The 18,117-nt window shown below is 36.1% G+C and overlaps 1 protein-coding gene across 7 annotated transcripts in view; it reads left to right on the top strand.

Annotated features, from left to right (window-relative positions):
- AGTPBP1 (ATP/GTP binding protein 1) overlaps window positions 1-18,117 on the top strand; it is a 65,083-nt gene that overhangs the window by 8,345 nt on the left and 38,621 nt on the right. For all 7 annotated transcript variants that reach the window (XR_001864021.1, XR_001864022.1, XM_017740445.1 and 4 more), the window contains exons 2-12: window positions 241-372; window positions 1,403-1,473; window positions 8,558-8,688; window positions 9,212-9,279; window positions 9,556-9,619; window positions 9,996-10,142; window positions 10,402-10,533; window positions 12,385-12,478; window positions 14,114-14,151; window positions 15,928-16,136; window positions 16,537-16,714. Coding sequence is in view for 5 of the 7 variants with exons in the window: in XM_017740445.1 (XP_017595934.1) it covers window positions 1,442-1,473; window positions 8,558-8,688; window positions 9,212-9,279; window positions 9,556-9,619; window positions 9,996-10,142; window positions 10,402-10,533; window positions 12,385-12,478; window positions 14,114-14,151; window positions 15,928-16,136; window positions 16,537-16,714 (1,093 nt within the window). In the remaining 2 variants the exon portion in view is untranslated. The remainder of the gene's footprint in view (window positions 1-240; window positions 373-1,402; window positions 1,474-8,557; window positions 8,689-9,211; window positions 9,280-9,555; window positions 9,620-9,995; window positions 10,143-10,401; window positions 10,534-12,384; window positions 12,479-14,113; window positions 14,152-15,927; window positions 16,137-16,536; window positions 16,715-18,117) is intronic.

The following is an 18,117-nucleotide window of genomic DNA, read 5'->3' on the forward strand; positions in this document are numbered from 1 at the left end:
TTCAGTACACAATAATATGTAGACACTATTGGCACTGGCAGACTGTTCATCATCTGCGTGACAGCAGGTCATACTTTTGCTGCAAGCAAAACAGCACTTGGCTACTTGAATCCAAGGGTCTAATTTCCACCCAGTAAGACCTGCAACCTGGCTGGAATAATCCAGACTTTATAATTCATTAAATTGTCAGTAATGTGGTGAACACAGCTCTTCTCTTGTAACTATTTATTTTCTTTAAAGGATTTCCAGATTGTTTACACTTGAAGGGTACTTGGACAAACCTGGGACACCTGCTAACTTGAGTCAAGCTGGAATTCTTGTGAAAAGTTAAACAGTTTCTTCCTGGCTGCTGGGACAAGAGTCTGCTTTCAGGTAAATCTGGAAATAAGCTTGCTTCATACTTCATCTGCTTTAGGCTTTTAGCAGTTGTGGAGTTGAATTTACCAGTAATAAAAACCTGATTATTTTTACATGCTGAACAGTAAGGATTTTTGAGAGGTTTTACACATTTCTTTGGGAAGAAGGGGATGGCGATCAGCTGTGTGTGTGTAGTTGGCTGAATTTCTTGCCTGCATTTTGCAAGAGAAGAGGTGCTTTATCTTACTCATTCTCAGCACCAATATCTTTGAACATCCATTTTCCCCTTTTCTTTGTCTTCTACCTTTATACTAGCCATTGTGCTCTTGGAGGACAGGTTTTTTCACAGTGGGAGTATTTGTTTGTCATTCATAGTAGATCTCAGATGGAAGTACTGGTGTTCAGTTAATGGTCCTGTAGACTGCAACCTTAATTGCTTGGAGGCACCATTTGAGGAAGCCGTGTGCCCTGAGGACACTATGTCCTTAAATGGATAGGAAAATTGAGTCCTTGGCACGATATAGTTTCTGTCCAAGGAATGTATTCAGGTCTTGCTTAAATAAGAACACCAAATACTCCATGTTTCTCGCTGTGCCTCTAGTCTTAGTTATTCTGTAGATACTTAAAATGGCAGTCAGAAATCAGTATGTTGTGGCATCTCACAGTATTGTCAAGTAGGTTTAAAAAGTGTATTTACTGGCTTCAGCAAAAGCTTTACTTGATATAATTCTGTCATTGACAGGAAAATAATGTCTAGTAAATGACTTACAGAAGTCTCTATTTTATTGTAATAGGACTTTCTGAACTTTGGTAGGCCTGAATTATAATGCAGAATCATACTCCATACTTAGAATGCAATAGTTTATTTTAAAAGCTGGATCAAATAGTATGAAGGGAGAAGAGCTTGTGACAGTGTGGAGAAATGCAATCAGTGTGAATTAACTTATTTAGCATTTTGAGTGCAGGGACATTCAGTATGGTGGCAGCCTTTAATCTTTAAAGAACAAAAGATGTTGATAATATGCAGTTGTTTAATATCTTACAGGTTATCAGAGATGGTGATTTGAAGAATCATATTTCCGATATGAACAAAGTAAAAACATCATCTGAAAAAAGGTAAATTTAAAACTGTAGTCACCTCTTAACATCAAGCTATTAGAGATTTGTGAAAAAACAGTCTTTCTCTTAGTAAGAAGATAAGTAAAATGGATCTGTAGTATGGATAAGTAAGTTGATGTCCTGAAAAATCAATGGAGTCAGTACTGATCAGCACAAAGTAACTTCAAATTTAATAAATAACTTTTTAAATCTAAGTTTTTAGTTAGTGTTGGGCATGTTCATATATAAAGTACCTATTAAATTTAATTGAAAATTTAATTAATTTAATGATTTTATGCACATATTAGCAAACCACAAAATTATTTCTAATGAGGGAATTAAAGAAGCAATTTATAATACTGTGTAAGAAGCCATGAATTTGTCATAAGATGTGTGTCATTCTGCAACAATCCTCCAATCCAACACATAGCTAGGACAAACCAGAGTAGTATGCAGAAGATGTCAGGTTGAAAAGTTGTGTTTGTTATTTTCGTGTGAACTTGTTTCAGCAAGCATTTGAGAAATCTGTGAAATTATCTCTGGAAGGCCGTTAAGCATCAGGCAACTAATTAAAGGCTTGCAATCTTACTTTTTTCTTAAGGTAGCACAGATTAAACCAGCTTGTTAAATCAAACAATCTAATCAGACTTTAAAAAGTAAAGCAAAGTTGGCAGTTTTGGCTTCAGTCTTAGTTTTCTGAAGTACCAGTTATTTTCTATGTGAGCAGGTGAATTTTAGTGAAGAATTTGCTCTACTGTGAATTGTGTCTCTATCTTGGGATCTATTTAAAATGCAAATTTAAATTCTTGTATGTGGAATCATCCTTACTTTTGCTGACTTTGGGTGGAACAACTGGGTATCAGACTGGTTGGTCCTGTTTTCGTGAGGGGTAGATAAAAAGAAATGGTAAAAGTCTCTTATGTTTTGTTCTTGTGGTAGATTAGTCCCTTAGGCATTATGATAAGCAAAGCAAGCTCTCTGTCAGCAATGAGTGTTCTTGAAAATACTACAAATTATAATGCATAAAATATGCTATCACAAAGAATATTAGATGTTTGCAGATTGGCTACTTAAGTGCCATTTATTCTTCTTTACTTATAGAGACAAAATGAAAGTTTCCATCCCTGCAATTCAAAACAGTTGTTCCCTAAGTCATGAATAAGTTATGGTGACTCTGTGTACAGAGACAGCTGTGAACTAATCAGAAGTATCAGCTCTCTAATGATTACTTGCTAACTGTGGAAGTGGTTGAGAAAAAAAAGGTAGTTTGAAATTATTTGCATTGGAATAAAATCAGAACAAGCTCATGAGAAGCCTGCCTGTTTTAAAATAGGGTTTAAAGGCTCGCTGCACCGTGCCAAAATACAGATCTATTTACTGTGGGGGAAGAAGGAACTCCCTTTATACATCAGTGTGCTGGCTGACTGCAAACAGCAGTTTCAGAGGAAGTAGGTACCATTGAGAAACCGATGACATCCTTCATTTGACTATTCTATTTTGTAAGGCTTCTTGCAAGGTGAATACCCAAAACCCATTCCAAGATAATTGAATTTTTATGAGCAGCCATGGCTTAAGAGTTTTCTTTCTCATTTTGAGTAGAGACATAGCAAGCTACGAAGATGTGTTTTAGCCTATGTGTAGTAAAAGTGGCATGTAGTGAGTAATGGAGGATTGTGCATCTTGCACTTCTTCATGATCAGAGTTTGAATGCTTAAATCTTTTGGGAGTGAAAGAAATGTCCATGTAGTGAGGAATATTTATTTGAAAAGATGTTTTCTTGTTGAGGAAGTTCTCTTCCAAATGTGAAGCCCTGAAGTCCTCTGTTCCTCGCTGTCTGGGGCATGCTTCCGTATTTATTATCTACTTGTAGCTTTCCTGACCAGAAAAGGAGGAAAGCCACAAAGCTCTCTGGTTAGTTGAGTCATGTTGTAAGTTTTGGCAACAGTTGAGATACGGACATGGTGTTCAATGCTTCCTTTTTGCAAGCAAAGTGGTGATGTGGGGGGCATTTTGAACTGCAGCACTTGAATGTGGGATGAAGAGGGAGCTTCCTGCTTGTGGTGACATGAACTGTACTGGATCAAGTAAAGTAACCTTCACCTCAAGATGCTTAAAGAAAGTGTAAATCTATCCCAGAATAATAATTATTGGTTATCTTTGGACAGAGTAGAGCACTGACTGGATACCAGATCAGTGATAGTTGATGACTGTCAGAAGGAAATGATGCGCAGTTTATTTCTGGATGTGCTCTCTCTGTTTCTGGTTACAGCTAATGGTGGGAAATATTCTGGTTTTTCACTAATGATCTATAAGAGAAGAAAGTTACTGTTAAAATTACAGACAATTTTAAGCTGGAAAGATCTTCAGAAGTACTGAAGGACCAAATTATTTCAAAATACTCTTGTGAAATGCAGAAAACGGTTAACAATATTTGAATATGTGCAAGATATTGTGCTTAGAGAGATACGTCACTGGAATGGATAAGGGCCAGTTGTATTTGTAGCAAGAAGTGCCAGAAATGTCAAGATTAAGCTTCTGGATGAAAGCCTTTCAACTGAAGGGATACAAAGTGTTAGAATGAGATTGCCTTTGGTTCTTGAATCATCTTTGAAGGTCATCAAGGACTGATTTGGCATATATGTGTCATGAGGAACAGCTCTGGTGTTTATCCAGATCTGAAGAGAATAGTTTTTATGCTGTTAGGAAGTTTCTCCTGGTGCTCTTTAGTCATGTTTTTTAGTAAAGATAATAGAAACTCTATGTACCCCTCAGTTACAGAGTGCTCTTGTGAGAAGGCTTTAGAATGGATGGGGTGAAAAATGTTACTCCTAGTAACAAGAAAATCTTGTGGGAAAAGTAGTCTCATACTCTCTGTTGCCCTCCAGCATCAGTGACAAGCTCAGGCACTCACTGCAGCTGGAGACCTGGACAGCTGCATGTCGGTGTGTGAGGTCAGTCTGAATCATCTCATTCCTTCTGACAATGGCTTTTGACTGAGTAGAAACCATAGTTAGCCCATAGTTTGATGGGTGATGACTCAAATTTATATTATATCCAGTCAGAATTCTTGGGAGTGGCCTGCATTGCATTTGTACCAGTTTGACCCCAGGTTTCCCTTAGCAGAGTCTCAGATGTCTCATTCTCCAAACCAATTTATTCATGGTGCGGTAACACAGAAACAGCTTGAGCTGGTGTCTCTGAGGAGTGACCACCAGCAAAGGAACCCCTGGGCTTTTAAGCCTTCCCAGTCCAAGCATGGGAAAGTCTTAGCTGTTCCTCCTGACTCTTCAGCTCCTCCTGTGTCTCTGTGTCTGGTAACCATGAAAGTCTGGCCACAGTCTTCAGGGTATTCATTTGAGGTTCTGGAACATCAGCAGCTTGAGAGAAAACATGCCTCTGACCGAACAGAGTTAATTCTGTCTGTTTCTTGTTGTGGGATTTAAAATGCTGAATTCTGTGGTGCCGCTCTGTTTTGGAGAAATGTCTTCTAGATTTGGATGCTGAGTGGTTCATTGGTCAAAACATACATGTTTGCATTACAAATACGAGAGAGTCTCATTACAGCTTGGGCTTGCATTTTGTTCTGAGGTCAAATGGGTGGTCACAGCAGTATTACTGACACTGCTCCTTTATGTCTGGCTGGCTGCCGTAATTCCTGTCCTATGGTCTTTTTGCTGTACGGTGCAGGCATTGAAAACTGTCAAAAAGTTCTATAACCACTATGTATATTAGTGTAGAATATTGGTAAATAAGACTATAATTCTTGTTTTAAGAAGAAAGCTCAGCCATAACTTAAGAGGAAATCAAGACTTTAATTTGTATTTCAGCATTGGCTGGTGTTAATTTTCAAGGATGCTTTATTATGTATGCAGAAGACATGAAGTATAGTTAGCTGTATTTATGTTGGAAGACTTTATACAAGATGAATATCTTTCTAAAGATATCTTTGCTGTAATAAGCACTTATTGCTGTAGATAGAAGCTCTCTGCCCAGGAGGAGATTATAACAATAAATCTTAGAACTTAAGTTGTTACACCACCCAGTACTGAGAATGACTTACCCTACCTAAACCTTTTCAAGCTTTTATTAACTATGGAGAAATTATGTTAGGTGCCAGTTTCTTGTACATGGTAAATTGCTTCCATGTGTCAGTGTTTCTTGAATTTTCCAGGGTGCAGCCATCAAAAATCAGGTTTGCTCTGACATTTTAATGCCTATAAATGAGTTTTATCTTTGCAAAAACTTTTTTAAAAAAACCTGTCGTTATTATTCCTGAGCATCAACTTTGCTTTCTTGAGTTGTTTTCAGCTTTCAAACTACATTAATTTCATTGTGAGACCAATGATATACCACAGTGGAAGTGATATGCACACACACAAGTTGAAGCAGCAGTTCTGTTACACATTGGCTTATATGTGGGTTGGCTGGACTCTTACTTGTTTTGGTTGTGGAACTGGTGAAGATATAATCCTATATAAATTGGTCAATTTGTGTATTGGATCAACATAGCTCATGGATTTCATTACAATCTTGGGTTAATTTTGGATCATTTAAAGTTCAGTGGATAAACAGAGAAGGAGAAATAAGCAAAACAAAGCTTATGCAAATAATAATGGGATCATACTATTCCACCTGGTGTTGGATGATGAGAAAGGATTGGAGTGATTATGCTTTACTTACGCAAGGAAATTAATGTTTCAGCACCCAAGACAAATTTAATTTAGATTAAAAAAAGTACTTTGAGATCAAAGTCTAGCAAATAGCTGAGAAGGTGATATGCTTACTTCACTATATAAAATGACTTATATTTAAGAGCTATAATTAATATAGCCATTTCTTATTCCTGTTGGTATCAGCTTGTAAGTATCAGCTGTAATCTGAAATTGATTTTTGGCTCTGCTTCTCATTTAGATGTCAGTGTGGAAAAGTGAGAGTGATGGAAGCAGCTTCTTGTGCAGCTCTTACATCCGTTTGCTTTCTTGGCAGTATAACTTTTGCCCTCAGCTACCTTTTTCCCTTGATTTTAATGTTTTAGCCGAGTTAGCTGTAAATGTGAAACCTTTACGCATAAGTAAGATATAAATCAAGGGGTAATAATTTCTTATTGTTATAAACAAAACTGAGTATATTTATAAAACTAGTGTTGTAGACTTTAGTTTTATTACAGATAGAGCAATGTGTGTGTAAAATGAATTATTGGTGATTATTGTAGGACTCTAATGTTAGGAATGAAAACCCAAGGTAGTTAATTCACAGAAGTCACAATTTCTTGTAGCTAATTGCATGACTACAATTAAGATGTTTTAATTGTAAAAAAAAAAAAAATTTAAACATCTGTTTAAAAATTACTGTCATGTGGGAATGTGAATCTCAAAACTATTCTGAATAATTGTTATGATCTAAAGTAGAGAACAAATAGAACTGTTTCTAGGCTGACTCTGTTTAGAATACTATAAATACTTAGAGCAATTCTTTCTTTGTAATCTACCTCTCTATATGTATGCCTGGATTGAAGTGGTGTCTTACACTAAAATACATTTTCAAGGCTATTTTTTGTTGGCAGGTATACTGGGTTTGCTTGCTGGTTTTGGTAGCAGGGGTGTGGCTGCAGGGGTGGTTTCTGTGAGAAGCTACTGGAAGCTTCCTCTGTGTCCAGCAGATCCAATCCCTGGTGGCTCCAAAGACAGACATGCTGCTGTCCAAGTTGGGGCCAATTAGAAATGGTGGTTACACCCCTGTGATAATACATTGAAGAAGAAAAAAAAGTTGTGGCACAGTTTTAACTGAGGCCAGAGAAGAGTGGAGTGAGAACATGGGAGTGGAACAGCTCTGCAGACACCAGGGTCAGTGGAGAAGGAGGAGGAAGACATCCTCCAGGTGCCAGAGCTGAGATTCCCCTGCAGCCCATGGTGCAGCCCATGGTGAGGCAGCTGTGCCCCGGCAGCCCATGGGGATCCACAGGGATGCACAGACCTACCCACAAACCACGGAGGAGCCCCAGGCTGGACCAGATGGATGCCTAGAGGCGCCTGTTTTGGGAGGACTGCTGTCCGTGGGATGGACTCACACTGCAGCAGGTCACAGAGAGCTGTTGCTTGTGAGATGGACTCACACTGGAGAAGTTCATGGAAACTTGTCTCCTGTGGGAGGGACCCCATGGTGCAGCAGGGGAAGAACTCCTCTCCCTGAGCAGTGGGAGAAGCCTCAGGTGCTGAACTGACCATAACCCCCATTCGCTGTCTCCCTGTGCCGCTGGGGTAGGAGGTAGAACTGGGAAGGAGGGAGGCGGGGGGGAAGGTGTTGTTAGGGCTTATTTTACTTCTCATTATCCTGCTCTGATTTTGTCAGTAATAAATTCACTTCGTATCTCTAAGTTGAGCCTGTTTTGCCCATGACAGTATTTGGTGAGTGATCTCTCCCAGTCCTTATCTCAACCCATGGACCTTTTGTTAAAATTTCTTTCCTCTTTACAGCTGTGGAGGGGAGTGAGTAAGTTGCTTTGGTGGGTGTGTGACCTGTGGCCAGCATCAACCCATGATGACAGGCCAAAATACCCTTGTATTCAAAATTAATCCAAACTTGGATGATAACTTTAGAAACCTTCCTAAGTTTTTTTTCTTCAAAATGGTGTTCTTTTTCTTCAGCTGGTATGTGCTAGTTTGCTCACGTCACGAATGACTTTATTTTCTTCCTTTTCTGAAATGCCATCCTGTGAGATCAGCAGTCTTTTGGACTGTTGGTAGCCAGTTCCTCCTTGAATGGCAGGTTCGACAGGATATCCTGTCACTTAACATAAGTTATTAAATATAAGTTATTGTAGATGACATAGATGAGCAGCATTCGTACCTATAGCTGCATTTTACTTGCTGCAACTGATTCCCTGTTCACAGTTGCTCTTGGAGATGCTGTTACATACAATTAGTTTGTTGCAGTGCAGGCTTTGCAAAATCTGTAAATTTGCCAGAATTGAGAATTAAGACTGTTTTCCAATACAGATGAAATATGAAGTGCATTAGCCACAACCATTCCTCTAGCATCAAGTTTCTGTTGTTAGGACTTTTTTTTCTCTGATTTAGATGGAAAAATTATATCTTTCTTGTAGTGTTTCTGCCAGTTCTCGGACTGTATTCATGCTGTCACAGCTGGAGAAGATCAATTTGGACTCTGTATTAGGAGCATCAGACAGTGCCAGATATGTTACCTCAAAGATCCTTCATCTGGTTCAGAGTCAAGGTAATTATCTAAGCTTTGTGGTTTTAGTAGTTTCCGTTTTGACTCTTCCTTCCTGTATCTCCCTTGCTGGACTTCAGTTTTTGTTTAGTGAACTTGGTTATCCATCTGTTTTTGTCACTGATTGTTAGAAGCATTTGTTTAAGACTATGTTTAATGGATCTAGTATAGCATTGGTAGTGCTGAGTCCATTTTGTATTGTTAAATAGCTGTAACGTAAGTAATAATTCACTTTGTACGTATATGTGTCTGTGTGTATATATATATGAAAAGTAGAAATATCTAGAAGGGAGCTTTCTTACTGGTGTTTTTCTTTACAGTTTTTTTTCCTAGGCCATCACAAGATTGTTGAACAATTGAAAACAAAAATTAGTTTTAAAATTGCTTGAGTCTTTACTTAGTTTTATATACATATATGCAGTTTTTAATAGCTTTTATTATTTGCAGTGTAGATTCTCTTGTCAATTTGTAGATGATAACGTGTTTTTTTTCCGCAAGCCAGTATTGGTCTTTTTCTCATTGACAGAAAAAACCAGGAAGGAGATGACTTCTAAGGGCTCCACTGGAATAGAAGTTATCCTGTCAACCCTAGAGGTAAAATCTTTTAGTTTTTGTAGTTATGGGTTAATAGCAGTTTTGCATTTTATCATTATGAAATGTATATATTTATTAGTATATTTGTGTTATGAAATATGTTGTTATCCTATGGAGCCTTCAAAACTTGTGTTGGTCTGTAATGAATAGATTTAAGTAACCTACTTGTGAATTTTTCTCCCTTATATTTATATTTAGATATCCTCCTAGCTTTAAGTATCTAAACCATTGTATTAAATTGCTATATTAAGCACAGATCTCTCTTTTTTATTGCAGAATACAAGAGATCATCAAACTATTGTAAATATATTGAATATTCTCATTGAGGTAGTCTCAGTTGGTAAGTTTTTATTAAGGAGTGATATATGATTGTATTGATGCATACTTTTTCAGATTTTTTTTTTTTGTTTTGGCTAGTTACTTTTTATTGTTGTTGGGTTTTTTGTAAATTATCATTATTTTGGCTTTTGTTTGTTGTTGTTTGCTGAAGCATATTTATATGCAGAATTCAAAGAATCTAAAGACTGAAGTTACCTTTCTAATAATCCTACACAATAATCTGTGTTGCTATAAGTCTAAGTCCAGCATGTCCTTGCATAGTGCAGTCACATATAAAGAAAACATTGCTGTTCTGAAGACTAACTTCATGATAACCTTATCTTAGATATTTAGTTGTTCTTTGGCTTTAGACATGTCAGTTCAATTTTAATTTCTAGGTGGTGGTCGGAGAGCAAGTGTCATAGTCACCAAAGGAGGGACACAGATCTTGTTACAGCTGCTTTTGACTGCTAGCAAAGACTCTCCACCAAATGAAGAACTAATGGTGCTTCTTCACACTCTTCTTGCAAAAATTGGTCCAAAAGGTGATATTATGGCTTAAGAATTACAGTTTTATAGGTGAAACTTAATAAAAAAAAAATTTCTGTTATTGTGTAAGCATCAACATACTCAGAATTGGTAGAGAAGAGGAAAAAGGAGGAGTAAATTAGGGGGGAGGAAAGAATGGTGAAAAGTAGATTAGCAGAGTTGACATTAGTAGAAGGAATTCAGTCATTTAACTTCTATTTTTTTAGTAGTAATTTCAAAATTAGTGTGATTGGTCTTGTATTTCTTTGATGTCAGACAAGAAGATTGGCATGAAAGCAAGAATAAATGGTGCCCTAAACATATCACTGAACTTAGTGAAGCAGAATTTGCATAACCTCAGGCTAGTATTGCCATGTCTTCAAGTATTAAGAGTTTATTCAACCAACTGTAAGTATTGCAGAAAATTATTTTCTTTCCTATGTGAATAAAGCTTTTTATCTAGATGAGGTTAAATACCAACTCTGAGTGCTTGTTTAATGTTAGTTATTTAAACTACTTTTTTTCTGAGAATTTTCTTTTTATATACTCAAAATGCTTAATTCTATAAAAATATTTTTTTTAACCAGTGCTATTGGATGTGTGGAATTTCGAGCCATCTAATTTGCATAAATGCTGTTGTTTAAAGCTCTGAACCAGAAATGGTAACATTTTTCTTGCAGAAGCAAGAGTTAGAGTTAAATAATTGTTCTCTTTATTATTCATTCTCATGTTTTTTGTTTCTGGTATTTTAGTTATTTCTTTATTACCAATTTAAAACTTGGTTCACACAGAAAATATTTTAATTTAACCTAATTACTTGTTAATTTAACCTTTTCCTTACTCCTTTTGCTCAAGAGCTCCACTCTCCACTATTGGGCTAATATTCTTCCACAAGAGCCTAGTTGTTTGGGCTGGCAGTAGGAAGTTGATGAAAATAGTGTGGTTCTTACTGTATCTCTACTGTCAGTTAGATGCTCTTAATTTTTTTCATTTGAGCTCGAAATGGTTGTTATATCCTCTTATTTAAGTGCAAGAAGTTGAAAATGTGGCCATGTTCCCCCCAGAGAATTGAATTGGTGATCTGTAAGATTATGTTTTCAGGTCATTCACATGAGCAGCTATAAGTCACAAAGCCCTAATACTTTCAAAATGTGGAAGCTTTATTTCTGTTGAGCTGTCTGATAATGAGGTAAAATTCTTCTAAGCTGAAAAGTTTAATACAGGTAGTTACATTAGTTGCATGGCTTATCTGAAAACTTCCTTGATCCTGAAAATGGGACTGAGTCTCTAATTCTTAGACTTCTTCTTAGATCAATTCTATTTTTCTGTATTCCTCACTCCTTATAAACAGAAAAATTAGTAGTTCATAATATTCTGATGAGTAGTACTTCTTAAAGTTGGTTTTCAGTTATTATTAGAGTAAGTCCTAACTTTACTTAGATTCTGGTATGATGTTGCTGCTAATGATGATGAAATTGCCACTTGGGTTCATGTACTAAATTCTGCACTAATAACAGCATTTATTATATTGAAGTAAATTCTTAGCTGCTCTCTTCCTACTTTGTTAGGAGTACATATTGCTAAACTCAGTCAGGAATGGAATTTCTGTGCCTGTTTTAGCAGTTTGTATTTTCAGTTGCCTGTTGGACTTCAAACATATACTTCAAGTTCATATTTCTCTAACATAGGTCTTAGCATAATCTCTTTTCATTTGCTCCCTTTCAAATAGATTTTTTTTATAATTTTTTTTCCCAAGAGCATATATTCGTAACATGTTGCTCAGGAAAGCTATACCAATTCGAATTTTTGAATTTTATAGCAGACTCTTGGATTTCAAGTCCTGTTGAATATACCTGCTTGTCCAAATACTGAAGGATAGTAGCAAGTCACAGAACCTATTTTAGAATTTTAGAAAACCTGCTGTTCCAATAAAGTGTGAATTTCTATAAAGAAAATTCTTTTTGTTTTGTATCTTTGAAACAAAGAAAGCAGAAGCCCGCATTGGAAGCAGTACATGATTTTATTTGTAAAGTAATAATTAAGTTTTGTTCTTTTCCAAGTTTTATCAGGATTGGATTGTCATGCTAATTACGTGCAGAGCAGTGTCTGCTTGTCACTGTATGTCATAAAGGACAAAATTGTCTATAATTTTTTGTACTTCAGAATTAACTTGTGTGAATTTTAGTTTTGAGTATATTGACTTTTTTCTTTTGCATTTCTTACTACATTATCTTCAAATGGATTGCTTTTAACTTCCAGCTGTAAATGCAGTATCTCTGGGAAAGAATGGAGTAGTAGAACTGCTGTTTAAGATCATTGGCCCTTTTAGTAAAAAGAACACTAGCCTTATGAAGTAAGTAAGGTTTCTTTAGTATACTATATGGTAAAACCTTGTACATTTTTTCAATACTTACTTGTAAATGAAAAATAATACTGGAGAAATCAAATGCAATTAATATTTGAAGGTTAAAGTGAAGGGAAATGGGAAGGAGTACCACAAATATGACAGATTTTAATTTCCCCCAGTAGAGTAACACAAAATACTTGAATGTCTAGTTGCAGTACTGGTAAAATAATATACATTATTTTTTTGTCTCTAATATTCCTGCATGGAAGCTGTACAGCGGTTAACTCCAAATCATAACAAACAGATCAAGACAATCCCATCATTTTTCAGTTTGTTTCTACAGCACCAGCCTGACAGAGTTCACGAGCATTTGGACACTGCCCTCAGGCACGTGGTGTGACTCTTGGGGATGGTGCTGTGCAGGGACAGGGATTGGACCCGATGATCCTTGTGTGTTCCTTCCAATTCAGCATATTCTGTGATCTGCTTTGTGCTTTTAGCGTGTCACTGTCTGTTTTATTTGGTAATAGAATTTTCTTTTTGTTTTTCTGCAAAGTAAATAGACAACCAGAGCAAGATCATAAAACATAGAATAGGAAGCCCCATCAGTATCTCTCTAGTGGGCTATTGTGTTGAAAAAATTAAAATTCACTGTGTAGCTGAAAGTGGTGACTTTAGAGTCTCGCTCTGGTGGTGGTAGATTTTGGGTTTTTTTGTTTGGTTGTCTTTTTTTGATTAGGGTTGGGTTTTTGGGGTGAATTTATAGTAAAAAAAATAGCTAAGTGGATGTAACTGAAGATAATCCTTTCCTTATATACTTTACCTTTTTGAAGTACATACCTGCGGAAAACTAGTTTTTTCATCTGGTTAGTGAAGTAATAATCTCATATTGTGCATATTCTAACTTAGTTACGAAAGAAATAGTTTGGTATTTGTGAAAGAAAATCTGGTATTTGTGGTCACAGGAGTAGTGTTCCAAAAACATGTCCTGCTCCTTTAAGGCCCAGCTAAAATTCCACATATGAATGTACTATTCTATGATGTGACTAATCATGATATCCTTGTTTATGGTCTAAGATCAGGTGCATCAAGTCCATCTTCACAAAATGGGGAAAAAAAAGTATGTATGTTTGTAGTTGCACAGTTGAATTGAGAGAAAATCTTTGGGTACAAGAAAAATGCTCGCTGTCTTGTGTTGTAGTACAGATTGATGGGTATTGCTTCTCAGTATATTCATATACTGCTGGTATTGACCTACAGTTTTCTAAAATAATATCCTTTACTTTGTGGAAGTACTTGTTCTGCTGATAACGAAGACATTAATTTCAGAATATCACAACCAGTGAGTGTTGGTCATAAACATACGTTATCAGAGTATTTTTGCAAAAGCTGGAAGTTTGTATAGCCATTGCACTGATAGTTTTAAGTTTTGTCATCAGACTTCAGATATAACAGAGATATATACAGTCTTCTAGTAAAGTAAAATATACAAGTGAAGTCTGTGCTACAGTGCATCCAGGAAAACATGAGGCTAGACTCTTTGTAAGTCTGTTAGCAGTAAATATTTTGTATAGTTTTACAGTGTTGTAGATTAAGCTTGCTGGTTGGTTGCTGTTTTGACTTTTCTTGTTATGTTGACAGGGTTGCTTTAGACACACTTGCTGCCTTGCTAAAATCAAGTAAGTGTTTGACTACAAGAAACTGTCTACTTGAGCTATATATGGGGGTGTGTGTATATATCGACAGAGTAAAACTAAACATTAAGTTGGTGGCCAAAACAAAAATAAGGCTAGGAAACCGAGAAATAAGTTTCATCTGGAAAGGCTGCACTGCTTCTGCAGAACAGATCTGGATCCAAGGTGGAGAAATACATTTTTACATTCACCCACTTCAGCCCTTCAGTAATGGATGTCTATAGCTTAACTCCTGTGCCTCTTTTTCACACATATATCTGAAAATATCTGTTGGATTGCTAGGGAGAATACAGGTATTCTTCAGTACCTTCCTGAGTAATTAGGGCTTGGGTCCTGGTAACAAGTCTGTCAGTGATGCTCATGAAGTGGAATTAAAAACCAGTGGTGTGTTTCCAGACATCAACTGTCTCAGCCAGCAAGAATTGATCCTCACAAATGTCATCTTTTCAGATTTTGAACCAGCATTGTAACTAGCAAGGAATTAACTAATTTTCTCCAAATACTTGTATTAAAGTGACAGCATTCCTAGTAGTTTTAGTGGCGTTGGATAAGAATTGTGGTATGACTGTGGATACAAATATGTGGCTAGCAAGAATTTCTCTTGCTTCTTTCCACTCCCATGAGATACTTTTCTCTCTCACGGAAGATATTAGCAGAGTTCTATAAGCTATGAACACCTGTGACCTTGCAAAGCTTTGTTTATGGTACAGTAGAAAAATATTTTGACAATGGATGTTTTAGGATTTTAGCCAATCACCCCAAGGGGTGGCTGATCCTTTGACCAATTAGACTGTGCAGGAAAAAGTCTATAAAAGAGTGGTAAAGTAATTAAATAAATGAATCTTGCTGCACAATTCCTGCCTGCTGGATCTCTCTTCTCCTCCCTACCACTGCGGGATACCACGACAGTGTGACTAGTTTTGCAGAAAACCATTTCACACAAATGGTGGGAAATTTCTGTACTGACTGTCACAGGGTGCTGAGTTTATTCATGTTTATTCAGTGTGTGACCTTGGTCTTACAGGTGTGTGTATTTACGAATTTTGCAGTTTCTCCTTGGGAAGTTTAGGGGAAATATTTCCAGATAGTTGTCAGTATTCTCTTCTGTAAACTGGAAGTTAAACTTTAATACTGGGGAGGAAAACGAAATGTTTAAAAGGTGTGTCTTTAGAACAGGAGGTCTTGTGCATTTATTTAGGGAGGTCTTCTCCTTAGTGGTTTTGACTTGTAACTTCATACACTTAAATAAGTAAATATTTTCATAATGACATTAATCTGTTATATATTCCAGTTGTCATACTGATTACCCAGTATTTGGGGTAGAAGTATTTTCAGCTTATGAAATTTGAGTGATAGATGTAAAACTATATGGATTGCAAGTGAAAAGAAGTTTGTTTCAAATCTTGTATCTACACAGTGTGTGCAAATAGTGATAGAAATGCTTTGTAGAAACATTTTGGTTTTTTAATTTACTGGATGACAGCATCTTACAATTTACTTTTAAGTGTAATGCATGCTGTTCTTCTAGTAGACCACGAAAATTACATGAAATGTTCTACGAATGAAATTTAGACTACTGGTCTCAGTTATCCAGTCATTTCTGTTCAGGCTGACATAAAACTCTGCTAAAATACTACTCGAACTGAAACAATTCAGTTACTTGGATAAAAAGAATAATTTAAACATTGAAAGTATTATTTGAAAGTAATATTGTAAGTCACTGGGCAATTTTAATTTTCTTTCCTAACTTTTTTTGCAAAGAAACAAATGCCAGGAGAGCAGTAGACAGAGGATATGTGCAAGTGCTTTTAACGATTTATGTTGATTGGCACGGTCACGATAGTCGACACAGATACATGCTGATACGTAAAGGAGTGTTACAGTGCATTAAAAGTATTACAAATATCAAACTGGGAAGAAAAGCGTTTATTGATGCCAGTGGGATGAAAATTCTTTACAACACTTCACAGGTAAGTTTATCCTGGTTGGTTTTTTTATGTTGTTGTTTTTGCCTCTTTGGCTATGACCTCAAGTTTGTCATATTTATTTTATGAGATTCATGGTCATTCCTTATTATAGAGCAAGGATTATATTCTGTACCAGACTGAAACAATGAAATAGTACAGAACTAAATTTGTATTTGCTGTTAATTTGCTGTATCTATCTCTGGGAGGGCCAAGTGAACTTAGTTTTAAAAAAGAGGGGGTGAAAATGCCATTTCATTTTGAAGTTTGGATTTTTAAAAAAGGTGAATTTGTGTTGGTAGAAGTTTTACTGTCCTTCAAAGAAGACACAAACCAAATGTTTTGTAAATAAATGTAGTTCGACTTTTAGTTTGAGAAATACTTTTCTTTATTTTCCTGTTAACAGGAGTGCCTTGCAGTAAGAACTCTTGATTCTCTTGTCAATACATCCAGCCTAATAATGAGAAAATGTTTTCCCAAAAATCGTCTTCCTTTACCAACTATTAAAAGTGCTTTCCATTTCCAACTCCCAGTTATTCCTGCCAGTGGTCCTGTGGCTCAGCTGTACAATTTGCCTCCTGATGGTACAGTGATTTTTTAGTACTTTGAGTGTGTCTAATGTTGCTTTATGGAAGGTGGAATCAGTTGCACTTATTTGTGTTCTCTGCTAAAAGGACTCTGACAACTCTTCTCACCTAGCAAATGGTCTGTGACTGTTGGTGTGGAGCACCAATTTCTAATGTTAAGTTTAAAGTGATAGAAATTTTTTCCAGACACATGTGGTTATAAAATAAAAGAGAAAATGAGGACTAAAAGGTGATGTTCACCAAACTCTGAAGTCTAAAGAATAGGCTGTATACAAAATTAAGTAGTCTCTCCTTTCAGCTCATGTAGCATATACATTCTCCTATGTGAAATATGCTGCAGTGTACATCCTGTTTTACAGGAGCATGTATTCCTTTCTTTCTTTCTGTTGCTCTGATAAGTCAGGATGTGGTGAATTTAGATTAGTGTGTGCCATTTGAAGCACTGGCTTTTTTATATTATTGTGCTTATTCCTTCAGTTGCATGATGAGAAAGTAGAGCTGCTTTCTTGGACTGTTGCAGTCTCTTAGGAAACACTGTACTGCAAAGCATTTATATGGTTCTTTGTAGGAAATCAATTCATCCCATTGTGAACACCTTTCATTATTTTCAGATAATTAAAACATATTCAGATATGGTGAAACAGATTCAGACCTGGCAAGCAACTAATGAAGTTGCTGTCAGAAAGTTACTCTAAAATGAGGAGGCAAAGTCAGCTTATCTTTTATTCACAATATCTCCTGAAACAAAATGTTATCATAGTCTGAAAGAAGTAAGATACCCTACTGGGGTTCATGTGGGTCAGACTCCAGGAGTTAAAAATTTTTTTATGTTTTGTCTTCACAGTAGAAAATAGATTTAGAAGTGTGTTTCAAAATCCACAGAAATTAAGTCTCTGCTTAATACAGTAGATGGTACCCTATAATACCTGTTTAGAAACTTCCTAGTTTGCTGAACTAATGATATTAGTTCAATAATAATGTTTTAATTCAAAATTCAAAAAATAGTTATTAATTCACTAAAATAATGGTTTTCTGGTAGACTTCTTATCTGTTATAAAAAGAAGTGAAAAATCTAAGGAAATAGGATACATAGGATACAGGATAAAGTTCTGTATTAAAAGATGTAGAATGTGGGGGGGTGGGTAGAGGTCTGGGTTTATTAAAAGTATAATCTTGTATAGTCAGTATTTTAAAAGCAGTACATGTAGTCATTCTGAGTATACAAGAAAATCAGCATAATTTATAGGCCTCTGAGTGAGCCTTTTAGTGACAATCAGCAAATTTCCTGCATGGAAAACACTATGAGAAAACTTAACAAAACCCCCAGCACTAGTTTACTAGTTGGTTTTCACATTTTTTTCAAGGGGTAAGCAAAAAAGAAAATAAACCCAGAATGAAGA

This window comes from Corvus brachyrhynchos, unplaced genomic scaffold (genome assembly GCF_000691975.1).
Source record: "Corvus brachyrhynchos isolate BGI_N302 unplaced genomic scaffold, ASM69197v1 scaffold37, whole genome shotgun sequence".
Classification (NCBI taxonomy): Eukaryota; Metazoa; Chordata; class Aves; order Passeriformes; family Corvidae; genus Corvus; species Corvus brachyrhynchos.